This window comes from Pelodiscus sinensis, chromosome 6, assembly GCF_052426305.1.
Source record: "Pelodiscus sinensis isolate ZL-2025 chromosome 6, ASM5242630v1, whole genome shotgun sequence".
NCBI lineage: Eukaryota > Metazoa > Chordata > Testudines > Trionychidae > Pelodiscus > Pelodiscus sinensis.
Window position 1 is genome coordinate 29,493,822 of NC_143057.1, and position 18,552 is coordinate 29,512,373.

Consider the following 18,552-nt stretch of genomic DNA (forward strand, 5'->3'; position numbering starts at 1 on the left):
TCTATTTTACTTCAGCATAACAATTGAGCTTTTCCAAGCAAACCCCATTCTATACAGGTTGGACCTCCCTGGTGTGGCGCACTCAGAATCAGATCAGTTCCGGATGAGGGATTTTGCCGGACCAGGGAGGTCATTTCTGGACTCCCTGCTGCTGACCCCCCAGTTGGCCCGCTGCTCTCGGCCAACTCCTCACCTCCTGCTGGCCCTGCTGCCCTGGTGACCCCACTGGGCAGCCATTGCTACACTAGCTCTGGGACCCGCTGGGCAGCTGCACACGCTGAGGCCCAGGGACCTGCCAGGCAGCCACGCACCATGGATCCTTGTTGCCCCACCAAGCTACCGCAGCTTCCAGCCCTGCTGGGCAGCCACACGTCTCCCAACCCCGCTGGTCAGACCGGGTCCCATATGCTGACGGGCGGGGGGGCTTGCTGCGGGCAGCCCACTGCCCTGCTGGCTCCACAGGGATTCTTGCTAATGGCCCTCCAACCAGGACTCTCTGGTCCTGCAACATCCATGACGGATCATGCAAGTTGTTGGACCAGAAAATCCCAGTTAAGAGAGTTTCAACCTGTACTCAAAAAACAGAGTTCAGTGTTTAATGCCGGTGAGTTCAATGGGGCTTACTCCAAAATTAAGTACACTCAAAGCACAGTCTTAGCTATTTTGGTTACTTGATTTTTTTCATGATTTAATTTGTTATTTAAATCAATTCACCCTGGCATTGTCTTAGTACTTACTTTTGCTCATGGTTCAAACCATGCAGTCTATTTGATTCATACTACTGTTGAAAAGCAAAGCAGCTGTCAGTTGTTTGTAAGAGCTCTCTAGTTTTTGGTTTTGGTTGCACTGGATGCTATTAAAAAAATCACCTCAAAAAAGGCAGTAATGCTATTTTCAAACCTTCCTGCTCACTTAAACTGAGTCAGTGTTTGCTGACCTCTAGGGAAGCATGAAATTGCTTGAGAAAATAATCTAAATCTACAAACTCATTGTTCAAAGAATTGCTAGTGATTGGTAAGTCAAATACAAAAGAATTCTGAGGGGAAAAAAATCTCCTTGTTTTATTAAGGCAGATTATTCTCATAACTATCTTAAATTTACTCACGCAAAGTCTCCTCCTAGAGTACAAATAAGCTGGGCACCAAAAACACTCCATAACGACAAGCCTCCACATTCCCAAGTAACCATAACAACACAGTTATCGGGAGACCATCTCATCAGTTTTACTGGTCCTGTTTTGTTCCAAATATCTGTTAAACAGAGAGGAAAACAATGAAAATCTTTAAAATAATCATTTAGCTGCTTTACCATGTTGTGCATGCAGCTATTTATGTACAAGAATGCTTTGTTATTTTTCTGATTGGTGAATATAGAATCCTGTCTCCTTCACAAATGTCAGCATGTCAAAAAAAGAATGAAATGGGAAGAATTCCTACTGTGTTCTTCATATCACCTAAGATTTTATAAAAATTACCAGAATTCTACTGAAGTACATGAGGGGTGGGAAATATGCTTACTCAAAGGGAAGATATAATATTGCCTACATCCTAAAAAGAATATCTTCGTTTCCAAAGAGTTTATAGGTGCCCTTAGGCATCTTTAGTTTATGCAATCATCACTTAACTCATTAGATCATCTTAGGTCCCCTCTGATCTTGGTAGTGTGACACGGTTCTTATCTTAACATGTATGATATCTTCTTGAAACATCTATACTAGGTACAAATGTGCTCTTCAACTTCATACATGCATATTTACCCCTTCATCCATCTCTCTCATCCCCAGGCTCATACATATTTATTCTGCCTACTGTGAGGAAAAATAAACTGTCTAGTGTTCAAGTAACATCACAAAACAGTCACCTAACGTGCATTGACTCCTAGCACATTTTTTGCTAGAATCTGGGAGATCCTGCAAAGTTTCCTGCAGAAATGCATAGAGATGCTGCAAATCTCCTTGAGTCCACTATGCACATTTTTATCGCCTGATATATTCGTTACACATTTTGGCAAAGAGTATTTTATGTCCTCTTATATCATCTCAGAGTAGCAACGAGAAATGAGGATTTTGTTCTGTATTTATCGCAAAGAAATAGGAAAGGGAATTTTGATTCCTATATTCAAAGTCAGCATCCAAATATATTGGTCAAGCCAGATTAGAGTTTGATATCCTGTAGGCTGTATATTCTGCAGTCAGTGCTGTTGTACAGATCATTAGCGCTCTGTGTCACGGAGTTGCAGAAGTCGTGAATTCTGTGACTTTCTGCAATATCTGTGATTTCTGCAGGGGTCAGATCCGCTAAAAATACCTATGACTAGATCTGTAGCCTTACAGATGATATATGGGGAGGAATTAAGAAAGGCCTAAAACCAGAAAACAGCTTTTCTATTACAATCAAGCCAATGTTATCTCTCACTCAGCCAGCAGAGGGACTTAAAACCTAAGAAAGCAATGTGTAAAATACAGTAAAACTCCAATAGTCCAGCATCAAACTGTCAAGAGCCTAGCGAGTGAGCTTCGGCAAAAAAAGAGTCACAAGGTAACAGCAGCAGAGGCTGAACTGAGCAAAAAGGGTAAAAAAAGGCTTAAAAAACGAAAACATTACAGTATACTGTATACAGTATGTACAATAAAAAGGGTTAAGAACACTTTATATACAGTATATAATGTATACAGTATATATATATATATATATATATATACACACACACCCCACAAAACCTGCTTATAATACCTCCTGATAGTCTGGCATATCTGATAATCCGGCACCACCTAAATCCCATAGGTTCCAGATTATTGGAAGTCTACTGTACCAAGATTTACAACTTTTAAAGGAAAACACTAAAGCATTCATTCCTATCTAAATTTTACTACAGTAAGCTATTAAGTAAGAGATCTACACCTCATTTGCAAGCTTTTGACTTATTTCACAAGACAACAATATCCAAAACAGTCAATTAAAAATACCCAGGAGACCAACAAGTGCACAGAAGTAAAAGCATACTAAGAATATCACTTAATACTGTAAATAACAAATAGTTGTTTACTAACACTGGACAGTGTATACAATATTCTTTGCTGAAAAAAATGCAACAAAGTGTCAATTCAAAACATGCTTAGAACAAAATTAGAGTCCCCTGCCCCGAATCATTGTGCAAAAAAATCGATGTTTTATTTTAAATTGTGTGAACTGGGAAATCATAGCATATGAGAGTTAAAAATATCTAATTGTTTTCAGAATATTTATAAGCAGCATCATGACACACAACACACAAGCATTCAACATGTTCCATAAAAATCAGCATATTCTTCATAAAACAACTACAAACTCTGGAAGAAAAGAGTAGTCCTGTGGCATCTTAGAGACTAACAAAAATATATAGGATCATGAGCTTTTATGGGTAAGATCAACGTTAGCATATAAGAGAACTCACCAGGATATTGTTTTGGTGTGAGCTCCAACTTGTGAGACAACTGCATGGCTCCTGTGGCATTATCTACTGTATAAACCTGCACAGAGCCACTGGAAAAGATGACACACTTTTTATGCTCATGCATTTTTGAAAGAGTAACTCTTACAATACGTAAAAACTGGCATTTGTTTATCAAGGGGCCCTCAGTTCACAAAAGTGCCTGACATTTCTACACATGAATGTATTTAAAAGCATATAAAAAAAGACAGTGTCAAGTCTACACTATTTAATAGGTTAAATTCTAACTGTAAAGCAAAAATAATTATACAATTAAACGAGAGATTTTTAAATCGATGTTCAATTAGTAAAAGGTTCGTGTTTGCTAATACAGTACTAAAAATTCTTCTTGATATATAGAATTTTTTTCTTGCAGATTGGAGACTGATACACTTTCAGTTAACATTTAAAATATGAAATGTAGGACTCAACACATTTAATTAAATACATGCCCAAAAGCAAACAGATAATTGGGAGACTAACACACAGGTGGCCCAATTTTTATAATCAGCTCTGAAAATAGCTACCCCCTTGGGGAGATGTAAAGTTAGCATACCAGAGTTTCTATAACTTCAGCTTTCCAATCAAAAACATGCCCAGTCACCTGGCAAACTTGCTAAATGTCCGTTACACTGTATATTGAAGAACTGAGTATTTTGTCAATAGTAACTTCTATTATCTCTAGTCCTGTTATAGCTCTATTGATTTTTATAAGGATCATCTTATTCCAAACGAATCCTGCTCATTTGAGATTGGGAAGCTTGCTCCTGAGGCAAGTTTTAAAATTGGAAATGAAGTGGGAGTAAATTGGCAGTTTCAAACACCAGAGTGCAACTGCCAGTTCTCTGGCAAGTGTCTCCTCTCTTCTACCCTCTCACTTTCTCTACAAACTGCAGCATTTATACTTTAAATATAGAAAAAAATAGACAAATGTCTATAAATGGAAGGAAAACTAGTGACAAAACACCTTTAAACAGGACTGTTTAATTTTGGTTTAAAAAGCAAACAGAAGAGTTCACCTATGGTGAAAAACAAGGTGAATACAGTTTCATCTTGGAGTGTGAGAGCAAATTTGCACATACCTAGTAACTATTAGCTGCACAGCTCTGTGATTGTTTACCTCAAAGAAAATAATGTATTTATAGTAACCGTATAAAAATGTAAATTAAAATAATCTAAAAAAATACCAGAAGCTAGAATCACATAAGTGAGGTCACTTCATTTGCCCAAAGAAGCTGCCAATTGGAGTAAGTCTCTATTCTACCTATCAAAGTGGTGTACTTCTCAAATGATTCAATTTTTACCGAAAGAAAAAAAGTACAGAAGAACTTTCTAAAACAGTATAATGGAAAAGAAATGGGCTGATTCAGGTCTAAAATATTAAGATGACACACCAACTGTATTGAAACTATCCTATCATATGTAAAATTGAGCACTTCAGTGGCAAACCAGAATGCTAAGAATCTAACAAGAGCAGACCCTCAAAATTCTGTCATCATAATATTACATGGATATTCTGTTTCAAGTTTTAGCATTATAGGCCACAGCGTTGAAAATAAATCCGGCTGGAGAAATTCTTTAGATTTTCTAAAATAACTTTCATTTGTATATTTACATTTCCATTGTCAATAACAAAGTGCAGTTGTATCATTGTTCATAATTTTTTAAATCCAAAATTTATGGGGTTGTTCCAACGACCGTCATGGCGGTAAGAAGGAACAGAGTGGGTGAGGGGACCACCAGAGGTATATATGGGCCAATATACCAACGCCACTCCAGGGGGCTCCCTGCCTGCCCTAAGGGTATTGCTGAGGGAAAAGTCTCTGATAGCACGTGCACTCTGCGCACACACACACCTATATTCGAATGCACATGAGCAATCACTCGAAGAAGAATTTAAATGTTCTATAGCGCTATATAAAATAGCTTATCTAACTGCAGCAGCCAGAGGTTAAAAAAAACCCATGTGAAACAGGCAATGCAGTCATTTAAATAAATGAAATAAATCCCAAGTCATCCCAAAATGAGACACTATTTTATCTTCAAAATCTAAAATGTTTGCTCTTAAGATGTGAGAAGAAAGTGATAGCCATCGTACACTGTTATAAAAACATGCCACGCCACTCGAGAAATCCCCAGGCCAGCTCTCATGAGACAGACAACTCCAGACAACGATTTTCTGAGAACTGAGGGGGGAACTGAGAAAATGGGAAATCCTGGTGTGTCACTTAAAGTGACAAAGAATTCAACTTAAAAATTTATATATCAAATTCTACTAAAGAAATATCATAAACAGTGGTAATTCCCATATTTAGTCTGTATCACCAAGGTATTTATATTTGAGAAATTCATTTTTATTATAGAAAACTTAGCAAAAATACTTCACTTGTGAGGCATTGCTTCATTATACTATAATTTAAGATATTTTGAAATTTCTTTATAAGCCAGAACGAACGTTCCAACACAGTGGAACATTTATTTGTTTACAAGTTCCAACAATGCAACTTTTTACCCTTGTAAAGTAGAACTAAATATACAAAACTGTGTTTCATTTAAAAAAAAAACAACCTTCCACATCAGACCTTTAGAACAACTATATAGAACTTACTTGGCACATCCAAATGCCATTAATCTGTATTTGTTATTTACTGCCACACAAGTTCCATCACAAACATCTTGTGCCCAAACTCCATGGAGCTGCTGCAAGTGAAAAAAGGAGGCATCAAGAGATGTTACATATGCAGCACAGTAATTCATCTAAATCCCTCCATACATGGACCTCCCTCTGAATTTACAAATGTGACAAGGACCACAGAAGACAAGGGGTGTTCTGAGAATGGAGGAGGTACTGCTGCACTGGGCCAAAAGGAATTAATTACCCACCTTTTTAAAATTTTAAGATATCTCCTCTTTTTCAAACTACATTTATCTGTACATGATTTCTCTTTTGATGATATATTCTATAAGTCTGCCTTTTTAATTATAACAATGACTAATTATAAAACCATGTAACAAGAGCAGTTTGCTTCAAAAACTGACATAAGTCTCCATTGCAGGGTTGATATAAAATGTTATTAGGGCCAGTGCTTTTTTTTTTTTTGTAAAAAAAAGTTTTCTCCGGGGGAAAAGTTGCTGAGCTTTGACTGGAGGTGCCAGTACTGTGTACCGGGCAATACCATCACAAAAAAAGCACTGATTAGGGCAGTGGTTCCCAACACAAGTGCCTGCAGGCGCCATGGCGTCTGCGGGGGCATTAATAATGGAGATTGCCTATCTCTTAGAACTGGAAGGGACCTTGAAAGGTCATTGAGTCCAGTCCCCTGCCTTCACAGCAGGACCAAGTACCATCCCTGACAAACTTTTGCCCCAAATCCCTAAATGGCCTCCACAAGGACTGAACTCACAACGCTGGGTTTAGCAGGCCAATGCTCAAACCACTGAGCTATCCTTCCCCCTTAAGGATTGAACTCACAACCTTGGGTTTAGCAGGCAAATGCTCAAACCACTGAGCTATCCTGGCCTGGCCCCAGGCATGTGGCGCATGCATGGTGCCGGAGCCGGCCCCAGGCGCGTGGCGCACGGTGAGTGCCGGCTCCGGGAGTGCCGCGAATTGGCCGCCCGCGCTGTGGTCACGCGGCGCTTGGGGGGGAGGAGGCACCGGCCCAGGGCACGCGGCGCTTGGGGGGGAGGGGGCGCCGGCCCCGGGCATGCGGCACTTGGGGGGGCACTGCCCCCAGGCGCACAAGTGTCCCTGCCCTCTGGCGCCCAGCAGGCGAACGGCCACGCCCCCTGGCGCCCGGCAACCTCTAATGATTGAGAACCACTGGATTAGGGTCATAAAATGAAAAAATGCCTTGAAATTATCTGGGTTACGGGCTTCAATTTAATGAGAAGTCTGATTAAACAAAACAGGTTTGTAACATTTATTGTAAATCATGTGCTTTTACGGTACTACATAAAAATAAGTAGAATGTACAAAGCAAGGACTCATGCAAGCAAAAAATTATGACCAAATCCAAGCTGGAACTGCTTGATCTAGGTCAGACTAAAAAAATAAGCTATATAAAATTCAGAAACCTGAAAAAGCTTTCTTAAGAGAATAAAGTTACATAAGGCAATTAACAGAACAAAGTTCAATATATTATTAAATATAAGCAATGAGCCCAAAACACCTGAACTTTAAGGGAAATTACTTTCCCCGTATTAGTAATTTGTAGGTTAAATTAAAAGTGAAGATAACCCACCTCAGAGAAGACCGTAATTCTCTAACAAATCATACCTATAAAAGTGACTGGCACCTCTCAAAGCACTTAAATCAGTAATTATGCAGAATATAACCTCTTTGAGGTATTGCACAGCTATGGAAACCACCCATTCTATTATTCCCTGTTTATAGCTGGTAACGGGAAACCAGTGGCAGAAATAGGAATAAAACTCCAGAACTAGGAACATAAACAGAGGGACAGATCCTGAGGTTGTATCAATTGTAAGAGGTCCACTGACTTCAAGACAAACATGACAATTTTCACCTGTTCTCTATCTATTTCCAGATCTCTTAGCATCCTGTTCTGTGCTTTCCCACATGGCCATACTTCCTGCCCTAAAAATAATTCAACTGATTTGTATGCATATCAGTAGCTTTATTTGTTCATATTATTAGCTCTATTAGTGGAAGTGGCTCTACAACTAATATTGAAGAATTTGGATAAACAGAAAGCACTAATTTAAAAAGGAAAAATTAACATCAAGAGAAAAGGAAAGAACAGTTGCAAAGTGTGAAACTATTATAAAGAAAAGTGTATTTTAAGAGCAGTAAATAAACCGTACCTCAGCAGTGAATCTACTTGATATTGGAGTAATGAAACCAACTCTGCCATCATTAAAAACAGCAGCAAACCCATCTAGTGTGGCACAATATTCCATATCTCTAATGTGTATATCTTCAAAGCCCAAGAACGAACCTGCTGATGGAACAAGAGCAATTGTTTAAGAACTGTCATCACAACTGTATTGCTAACCAGAGTTTACAATCTATCAAATGTTCTCTGTGCGTGGTAATCTCAGTACAAGCAGCTAGATTGTATTTACAGACAAAAAAACCTTCTCTTCAGTCGTTAGAGCAGAAAAAGATATTAGATTTAGATTTTTGGTGTAGACGGTATTTTTCCATTATATCTAACCAGTAAAGGAGGGATGGGAATGCACCTCGAGATGACTGCAGGTCCACAGAAAATGGTACTGTAGATAGGTTGATGGCCTTCCTTCCATTTGTCATGCCATCCCAGTGAATAAGATGGAGCAATCCATCAGCAGTAGCAACCAGTAGATCGTCCAGCATGGACTGCAAACTGAGGAAAAACAATTATTACTCTAGAGATGGCCTGTGTAAATCGAACTCAGAATTTTTAATGTAATAAACATCACTTTATAACACACTATAGATAAATAGATACCTGGAAAGTAAATTACTCTGTGGAAGAGTCAGTTTGCTGATAAAAAGTTTATCAGCTTATCAAGATATTCAACTAACAATGGAATTGACACTTCTCCAATAATTCAGAATTAATGAACACTAGATGGCGGAATTAACAGTGATAGTAATATGTGAACCCCCCATGAAGACTTTTCTTTGCAAAAGTGAAAGACATGTATACAAGTGGAAGTAACAACTACTTAATCCTACCAGATTATTAAAATTCATAGATTATAAAACCAGAAGGGACCACTGTGTTCATGTAGTCTGAGCTCCTGTTTAAGAAAGGAGTATTAAAAATGATGCATTCTGGGCAGCTTTATCTTCTGCAGGGCATCCTGGGTCCTGTCCCAATGCCCCACTTAGCATCCCAGTAACTACTGAGCTTGTGTGTGCATTTGGCACCATCTTTCACCGGCTTCAGTGCTGCACGCTCTGCCTCCGATGCATGCAGGAACAGATCTGCAGCTGTTCACAAAAATGCGAATAGCTCTCACTGGTATGTCATGAATGGTAGCTGTGTTATTCCTGAAGCGGCAAAAGGATGAGGAGTCCCAACAGCATTTGTATGACAAGATTTCTTGCTGCATTCATGAAGGTGCTTACCACAGTTGAACATTGATTTTGGGTTCAGGAAACAAGTACTGAGCGGTGGGATCACATTGTGAGGCAAGCCTGGGATGATGAGCCGTGGCTGCAGAACTTTTGCATGAGGAAAACTACTTTCATGGGAACCTGCCCCATCCTGCGGTGCAAAGAAACACAAATAAGAGCTGTCCTGCCGGTGGAGAAGCACGTGGTGATTGCACTGTGGAAGCAGGCTACTCCAGACAGCTTTTGCTTGGAGGCCAATCATTTTGGAGTGGGAGAGTCGACGGTTGGATTCATGCTGATGGAAGTGTGCAGGGCCATCAACTGCATCCTGCTCTTAAAGTCCTGACTCTGGACAACATGTGAAATTGTGGGTGGCTTTGCATGGATGGGCTTTCCAACTCCAGCAACGCAACAGATGTCATGCACATTCCAATTCTGGCACCAGATCAATCACCCTGCATCTACATGAACCACGGAGTTTTGCTCCATGGTGCCACAGGCACTTGCGGATCACGGTGGGTGCTTCGTAGACATTAACACAGGCTGGTCTGGAAAGGTGTATGATACACACATCTTTCAGAACTCTGGCCTGTTCAGGAAGCAGCAAGCAGGAACTTTCTTCCCAGGCTAGAAGATCATCGTGTGGGAAGTGGAAATGCCCACTGTGATCCTATGGATCAGTATAATCATTACCACTACGAACCTTGGAGACCCAGCGTACCCCTTATTAGTGTGGTTCATAAAACCATGCAAGGGGAGCCTTAACATCAGCAAGGAGTGGTTCAACAACAGGCTAAGCAGGTGCAGAATAACTGTGGAGTGTGCTTTCGACAGTTTGAAGGCCCGCTGGTGAGGTTTGTATGGGAAGCTGGACTTAGCCAATAGCATACTCATGGTTGTAGTTTCATGACAACCCTCTGTAACATTTGTGATGGGAAGGGTGAAAGCTTTACTCAGGGCTGGACTGCTACGGCACAGAGCTGAGAGGCCAAGTTTGAACAGCCCAAGACCAGGGCTATTAGAGGTACACAGCGCAGGGCCACAAGGTTTAGGGAAGCCTTGGGGCAGCAATTTGATGCTGAAATTCTGTAAAACTTGTTGCTATGTATGCGAGTAGAGTGGCTGCGTTGCCTGAGGAGTTACTCTCATTGGTCCATGCTCTGCACTTAGCATTATAGCGACAGTAGCTTTGCTGGAGTACACTTGCTTGTTAGCTTGCTTTCATGTAATGGAATAAAGGTTTTCTTGAAATATATGAATTTCATTTATTAAACAAAGTAAACATAGGACACCCATGAAGCATGAAACAAGTATCTGCAGTATGGGAGACAGGGAAGGAAGGAATGGGAGAGGCAGGTGAGACATGCCCCAAGAATTTCACAGGTTTGTATATGTCCAAGACTTATACAGCCACGCAGTCTGATGTGCTGTGCAAGGGGCAATACAGTGCACCTGTGGGAGTCTGCATGGGTAGAAGTTGAGGACCAACAGGGGAAACCCTTATAAAAACCTCATAGGGAAATCCCTTGAGGAAGCCAGGCAAAGTGCTAGGGAGCAGAGGGTTTCCATTCACACATGGCTGTACTATGTTCTGGGTAGGTGTGAATTGGGCAGAGCACTACGAGGGATGTGGGGAGCAAGCTAAATTTTTAGTCATGGCCATTCATATCCACAAATTGTGTTCACGCTGGAAGACATTTTGCTGCTTAGGGTGAGTGGGGAAGCAAAGGAGGATCTTTTACTCCACTATGGGTTCCGGCCTAGACCATATGTAACTTGTCTTTGCACAGAGATTGTCTTCCTCCCCACCCCCACCGCCCAATGGCACAGTAGCAAGGGAACATCAGCTTTCAGGGATCAAACACCAAGTTTGCTTTGCCAGCTAATCTGATAAGGGTGGTAAGAGCAGCTGCATGAAGCTTTCAATGAGGTCTGTAAGGCAGATTACCAAGATTGTATCAACAGCCTGCTTGCCATCTGACCAACCCTCTGTCTGTAGCAGCATCGTACAAAACAAAAAAAGTCGTATTTCTGTAACCCTCCTGCTCCCAGCAAGTTGCTTGAATGCTTCCCAACCCACTTACCACAGCTCGAGAGCTACAAGTGGCTCGCCTCTTCAGGGATACAAAACAGCTCCTGGCTGCAAACTTCTATGGATGCCAAAGTCCTCCTCTGGTTCTGGGTCCCTCTCCCCCTCAGCATATTCTGTCACATGCACTCTGTTTCCTCCTGTCTGGATCCACTATAGGATGCCACATTAGCCCCCGAGGTATCCATGGGGGTCTGCTGAGTGGAGGTGGAGTCATACCCAACTATATCATCCAGCTCTTCATAGTACCTGCAGGTCGTGGGCACAGCACCGGAGTGGCAGTTTGCTTCCCGAGACTTATGGTAGGTATTTCACAGCTCTCTCCTTCACTTTGACTCTGCACTATAGTGCATCCTGGTCATGACCTCCTTTGGTCTTGCATCTAGAAATGAGCCTGTAGATATAATGCCTATGGCTGGAGTGCAGTCAGGACTAGACAGCCTCCTCTCCCCAAATGCAGATGAAGTCTAGCACCTTGCTATGGCTCCAAGCAGGGGGATCGCCTGATGTGTGAAGCGGGTCCAGTCAGCTCAAGAGATGTGCTGAGAACACACCATGCATCGCAGAACAATCAGAAAGGGGACTTCCAAATTTCAAAAAGAATGCAAGGACAGGTCTGAGGGTTGGTTACCTGGTTGGTCACCTGAGAGTAGGGTAGTCAAGTTGACCAGATGACCAGAGACACAAGAACAGGAATCACGAAAAAAATGCCAGAGGGCAGTCAGGACATAGTACTTCATCATGATGTCTACAGTGGCACCCCAGAACAATATCCAGAGCACGGCAAGCTCTAAGCTTCTCACAGAGGTAGTTAGTGCCTTGCTAGCGTGGACACTATGAAAGTTATAGTGACGGGGGCTGATTTTCTATGCAGCAACTTGCCAGGGTAGACTTGGCCTGAGACCGACAATCTAGTGGCCACAGTGAAAATTACCTGTTGTTTCTGTAGCCCTCCCAAAAGCCAGGTCTCCCTAAGACCTGTCTGCTATATTATGCACTATACTGAATTTTACTTACTTTTTACTTAATTTTTTTAAACACAACTTTGGGTCTCACTTGTGTTACACTTTCTTTGCCTATCTGGCTTCAGTTCAGTTTCTTTCCACTCTCCTCAAGTAATTTTCAGTATTCTCTCTCCTTTCTTCCCTTCCTTTTTTCACTCCGTATCATTTTCCCCCTCAACACCATGTTTCCTATTTCCTCCCTATAATCTCTCCCCATTTCCCCATTCCTCATCCCATATTAAGGTACCTGATAAAATTCCTAATTCCTTTGTAGAAGGATAAAAATGAAGGTGAGCGCCTTTTTGGATGGATGGATTTAGGAATTTTACCAGGTGCTTAAATAGCAAGAGGCTACTAGATCAAAGGTCAGAAAAATTTGGAGGAGTGCTCTCACAGTCAACACCCATCCGATGAGAAATCTTCTGCTGGAAAAATGGACAATACAGATTACATAACTAAAATTTGGGATTTTCTGGTCCGGAAACATTTGTGGTCTGGTACGTTGATGTTCCAAGATCAGAGTTCCAACATGCTGCAGGGAGGTAGGGGCCCCGAAAGCCAGCATGCAGCTCAGCTGGGCTGCAAGGGGGTGCAGAAAGCTGGCACGCAGCTCAGCTCGGCTGTGGAAGCTGTTGCACAGCTCAGCTAGGCTATGGGGGAGCAACGAAGCCTGGGGCACCAGCAGCAGAGGGCCTGAAATAACCTGCCCTGGTCCAGAAAAATCTCTCATCCAGGACCAAACAGGTCCAACCTGTCCCAGGATTCTGTCCCAAGGTGCTCTTGACTTGTTAGGCAAATGTAGGTGTTTGATAAAGCTGAGTGTCCATCCCTCCAGAAACTCCGGATTGCAAAAGTAGGAAGAGAAATATTTGCTACACTATATCTCTCCTAGCCTCCATTCCTAGCCTCCTACATACTTAATGTTTCTCTTTTCTGCTACTGTTCTGTAAACTTGTACTGTAGCAGAGTGAAGGTGACTAAATTCTTACCCAATTCACTACTGCTCACACAATACTGAATGACAGCAGTTAAACTCTGGCCAATATGCACTCTGTTTCAGCTTTGCAAAGCTCTGATTCAGACATAACAGCTTTCTGCATGCAGACACAGGAAGACATTTTATCAGTGTATACTCTGGTTATGCTGCGTGTTTAACAATCAACAGCCTAGAACCTTAAATTTTCTCAAATGAAGACCTAAAATCTGCATAAATCGATGGAGCCCCAGAAATATTCCTTCTAATTATGGATTTAACATATCATTCCCCCCTCATAAATGCAAAAATTCACTTAAGATGTTTATTTTCTCTCAAACAAAATATTTTACATGCCATCTAAAACCAGTGCCAAATTTTACATAGAAGCACACACGCCAAATTCACAATTTAAACTGTATATTGAAGTCACTGAAATAATCCTTTCCTGATTTATTCTGATTTCTAAGGTTATTTGAGTTTCACAATCATGTGTATTAAAATTACTTTAACGTTGCATATTGGAATGTGTAATACACAGACAACATAAGAATGGCCAAACTGGATCAGACCAAAGATCCATCTAGCCCTGTATCTAGTCTTTTGACTGGCCAATGCCAGGTGCCCCACAGGAGAATGAACAGAACAGGTCATCATCAGGTGGTCCCTCTGCTGTCACCCATTCCCAGCTTCTGACAGAGGCTAGGGACACCACTCCTACCCATCCTGGCTAAGAACCACTGATGGACCTAACCTCCATGAATTTATCTAGTCCTTACTATACTTTAAAATAGTTTTTCCTGTGGGACAACAGAGTGACGTCATCACATCAACTGCATCCCACGGGAACATGCCCCATCCATCCCCAAAGCCCACATGGAAGGTTGGGGCTACTTATGGTCCCAGCCCTCCCCTTCCCAGCAGGAGGGAAAGCCGGTCTCGGGGCACCATAGGTCGGGTCTAGGCCCTCCTGGTGTGCGGGGGCGGGGGGGGGGGGGGGGAAGGTAGAGAGACAGACACCTGGCATGCAATGCCACCCTGCCATTGCAGTAAGTTAGGTCGCAATGGGGAGGGACAAGGGGGCCCTGGCAGGCGGGGGGGCGGGGAGAGAGAAATGGGGCCTGGTAGATGAGAAAGGAACCTGTGCTGGTGTGGCCACAGCCCAGTCCTTCCCAGTGGCAGGAGGGAAGGAAGGAAAGCCGGAGGTAGCTTTGCGGGAACTCAGGTGGGGGGAGAGAGGGGCACATGAGAGCCACGTGACCTCTCAGCTGGAGAGTGGGGGGCATGTGGGAGCTGCAGAGCCTAGGGGCTTGGATTGGAGGGCAGAGGGCACACAGGACACATGCAGCATCCCCAGAGGGAAGAGGGACACATGGGAACTAAACAGACTTGTTCCTCGCTGGAGGGAGGCTGGAGCCACACTCCCTTTCCCCTCCCTGCCAGAGGGAAAGAGCCAAGCGCTGAAACCTCTCCCCCACCCCCACACCAGAGGGAGAGATCTGGGACAAAACAAACCCCCGCTAGGGTTGCCAGATGGCCTCCCAAAAAAATACCGAACACATGGACTAAAAATTTGTTGGGGGGAGGAGGAAGGGGAGGAAGTCCCAGCCACTCCCTTGCCCCCGCCAGGCTTTTGCACACTACCACAGGCTCCCAGTGCCAATCATGGCCCCACCTCCCAGCCACTCCTCCCATCCCCATAAGGCTTCTGTCTGGCACCCAGCCGGAAAAACAGAAAATACCGGACATTGCACATGTCCGGTATTTTCTGAATTTTTCTTTTTTTTTTTAAAACCAGACAGAGGGTGCAAAAACTGGACTGTCTGGTAGAATACCGGACATCTGGCAACCCTACCCCCCCGCCTCGGATGGAAAGAGTTGTGCCAGCTTCAGTCCAGCCCACCCGCTGCCCTCTGATGGCTGGAGGGGGGAGAGCTGGGCCAGCCATGGCCTCGATCCAACCCATGCCCGCACACCCCCGAATGTCTGGAGGAGGGGAGAGCCAAGGCTGCTATGCCTCAACCTGGACCTCCCCAGCACCCGGGACAAGAGCCAGGGTTGCTTACCCTTGGAGATGGCGAGCGAGGCGAGCAGGGACCTTTTTAAACCCTATTTAAGTCCTGGTCTTCACAACACCCTTTGGCAAGGAATTCCACAAGTTGACTGTGAACAGTGTAAAGAAATACTTTCTTTTGTTTGAAACCTGCTACTTATTAATTTCATTTGGTGACCCCCTTCGTCCTTGTGTTATGGAAGCAAGTAAATTATTTTTCCTTATTTATTTTCTCCACACTGGTCATGATTTTACAGACCTCTATCATATCACTTCTCAGACAGGCATATGATTATATACTACACCTTGTGATAGATGCTTGCAAATCGAGCACTTTCTTCATCTCTAAATTTAATGAAGGAGCACATTGCTCTTCCTTATAACGTGGTGTCCCCTTCGTATGTGGGCTTCCTCTAAAAGAAAAATCAAACATTAAATTGAAATTGAGTATCAAGTGGTAATGATTATACAGATGCACATATTTCACTGTTTTTCTCTTCAGTTATGCCTGCAGATGCGTATTTAAGAATAACTGACACTGGCAAAGTTAAGTATTTTGAGTGCAATTTTGACACCTTCACCTTAGATTTATTCTTAGTCATAGGATACAATGACTGGATACCTATAATCCAATCTGATTATTAGAAATATAATTGCGCTGATAATTTTAATGAATAACCATAGTATTTGTTGGAAGTGCCTGAATGCTTTATATTAGTAATTATGTGACCATACATTGTGTTCATTACTTGTGTCAATTTTGATTTAGTGTTTATTACACTTTATGGTATAACACACACAATGCTGGATATTTTATAACATTAATGGCATCTATTTTATGAAGCTTCTCTAAAGCAGTGTCTCAACTTTTTTTTTTTTTTTATAAAGTACCCCCTTTAAAAAAATACTATAAGTACCCACAGTACCTACAGTTTTCAGACACAATTTTTTTCTACCATTGCAACACATTTGTTTAAACAACTTAATTGTAGCCAGGCGGGCAATTCAATTTTTGGGTGTAAAAAGTACAAAAATAATAAAGCACTGTAAAACAGAAAAATTCAGTTTTCTGCAAATTTCAGTTATATTGATGTACTCCCCAGACTTCTCTCAAGCACCCCTAAGGATACTTGGTGCCACTAGTTGAGAAACACTACTCTAAAGTTGACTTATTTTTTCTGAGAGGGATTCTGAACAAAGCAGTTTTGCAAACAATAACTTCTTAGCAAGTCTTATGTATTACAGAGGTTAACACGTTAACAAGATACAAGCATTTCAGAGGAGTCAACATTTATACCAACATTAATTCTCCTGCACACCAGAGGAAAACATTTACTACGGCACACATGGTAAAATGTGAGGCATAAAGGTCCCACAGGGCACATCTAAACTACAGAGCTTTTCAAAGGAACGTGTTTGCTTTTCCGAAAATTTTTTTGGAAAACAGCTGCGTTTTTTGGCATCCCTGTAAACCTTGTTCTATGAGAAAGAAGGGATGTTCCAAAGGAGGGTTTTTTCCCTGACATTTGGCCCCGTGTAGATGAGCCAAATGTTGGAAAAGCCTCTTTTGGAAGAAAAAGGGAAAAATATATGCAAATTAGGTTCGCAATTTGTGTTTCTTCCTCCAGCTTTTCTTTGTAGTGTAGACATAGCCACAATGAGCCAGTGACAAAACTAGGGTTAGAATAAAGCAATCCAACTACCAGTCCCCTGCTTTACCCAGCAGATCTGGTCTAGGACCCTTCAGATGTGAAATGTTTTATCAAAACTTTTTTCCCCAAGTTTCATATCCCTAATTTTTCCCTTCTAGCCATACACTTGCAGTTTTTCAATCTGAACTCAATCCTGTTGAAATGCAACACAAAAATGCTATAATTTTCATACTAAAACCACTATATTGCAGGAGCACATCTACAAATCATCCAAAATCCAGTTTTGCCAACCTAGCACAAAAGAAACTCATTCAAGTATGGCCACATGTTGGTAAATTTATAGTTGTGTGTTTATGAACACAAAATTCTACAGAAAAAAATAACTCCAGGTTTGTCTGAAAAAAGTCACAAGAAGAAAAAAATTTGTCAGACAAGATTAACATTTCAACAACCACCTAAACTTAACCCCACTGCCTAAATATTGCAGAACACATTGTCCTTTGGGTGCAATTCTCTATTACCAGCGTCTCTGGAATCACTCCACAGCTTTTGTTAATAAACATTAGAAAGAAACATGCTATGTTTTAATACATGAAAATAGCGAATATGGCATAAATACAGTCAACTGTGAATCTGAGGCTGTCATTCCATTGCTTGTTCCTGTAATTGTCAACTCAAAGGATGCAGCTCTACACTAGTCTCCCAATGGCAGAGTTACATCTATAGCAGCGGCTCAACCAGGGGTACGCAAAACTCATGAGGTATTTTGTATTTTTGTTTGATTTTGTAAACAAGTGAGGTGGAATTTGGGTTATTCTAGAGAATAAACAAAATCCTAAAAGGGATACAATGCAGTAGCTGGAAAGGTCAAGAGGTATTTAACTATAGGTAAATGGGAAATTTCAGGGAAATTCTAGTATACACACTTCCTGTTTCTACGTATATAAAGTCTTTTGCAGCCTTCATTGAAGAAGCATTAAATGGAAATGCTGACATCTGGAGCCAGTTAATATGAATACAGCGTTTCTGCAGAATAGCAGCTCTCTCTTGGAAGACAATAAAATGATTTTGATTAAAAGAAAAAAAAAACACTGAAAACATCAGTGCTTGCTGGAAATGGAACACCAAATCTCAGCCTGTATATGCAGACATAGCTCCTAAAAGGAAGGAACAGAAATCACGTAAGCCACAGAACATCATTTTCAAAGAGAGAAATGATAACTGGTAAATGATCATTTTGAACAAT

General features: G+C 41.7%; 1 protein-coding gene across 3 annotated transcripts in view; it reads right to left on the reverse strand.

Moving 5' to 3' along the window:
• Nucleotides 1–18,552, reverse strand: part of RIC1 (RIC1 partner of RAB6A GEF complex) — a 131,400-nt gene that overhangs the window by 60,882 nt on the left and 51,966 nt on the right. For 2 of the 3 annotated variants that reach the window (XM_075931610.2, XM_089779216.1), the window contains exons 4-9: nucleotides 15,960–16,067; nucleotides 8,674–8,816; nucleotides 8,296–8,432; nucleotides 6,077–6,168; nucleotides 3,433–3,521; nucleotides 1,106–1,250 (exon numbers count right to left, since the gene is read on the reverse strand). In XM_075931610.2, the coding sequence (XP_075787725.2) occupies nucleotides 1,106–1,250; nucleotides 3,433–3,521; nucleotides 6,077–6,168; nucleotides 8,296–8,432; nucleotides 8,674–8,816; nucleotides 15,960–16,067 (714 nt within the window). The remainder of the gene's footprint in view (nucleotides 1–1,105; nucleotides 1,251–3,432; nucleotides 3,522–6,076; nucleotides 6,169–8,295; nucleotides 8,433–8,673; nucleotides 8,817–15,959; nucleotides 16,068–18,552) is intronic. The other variant, XM_075931611.2, reaches the window with a different exon arrangement.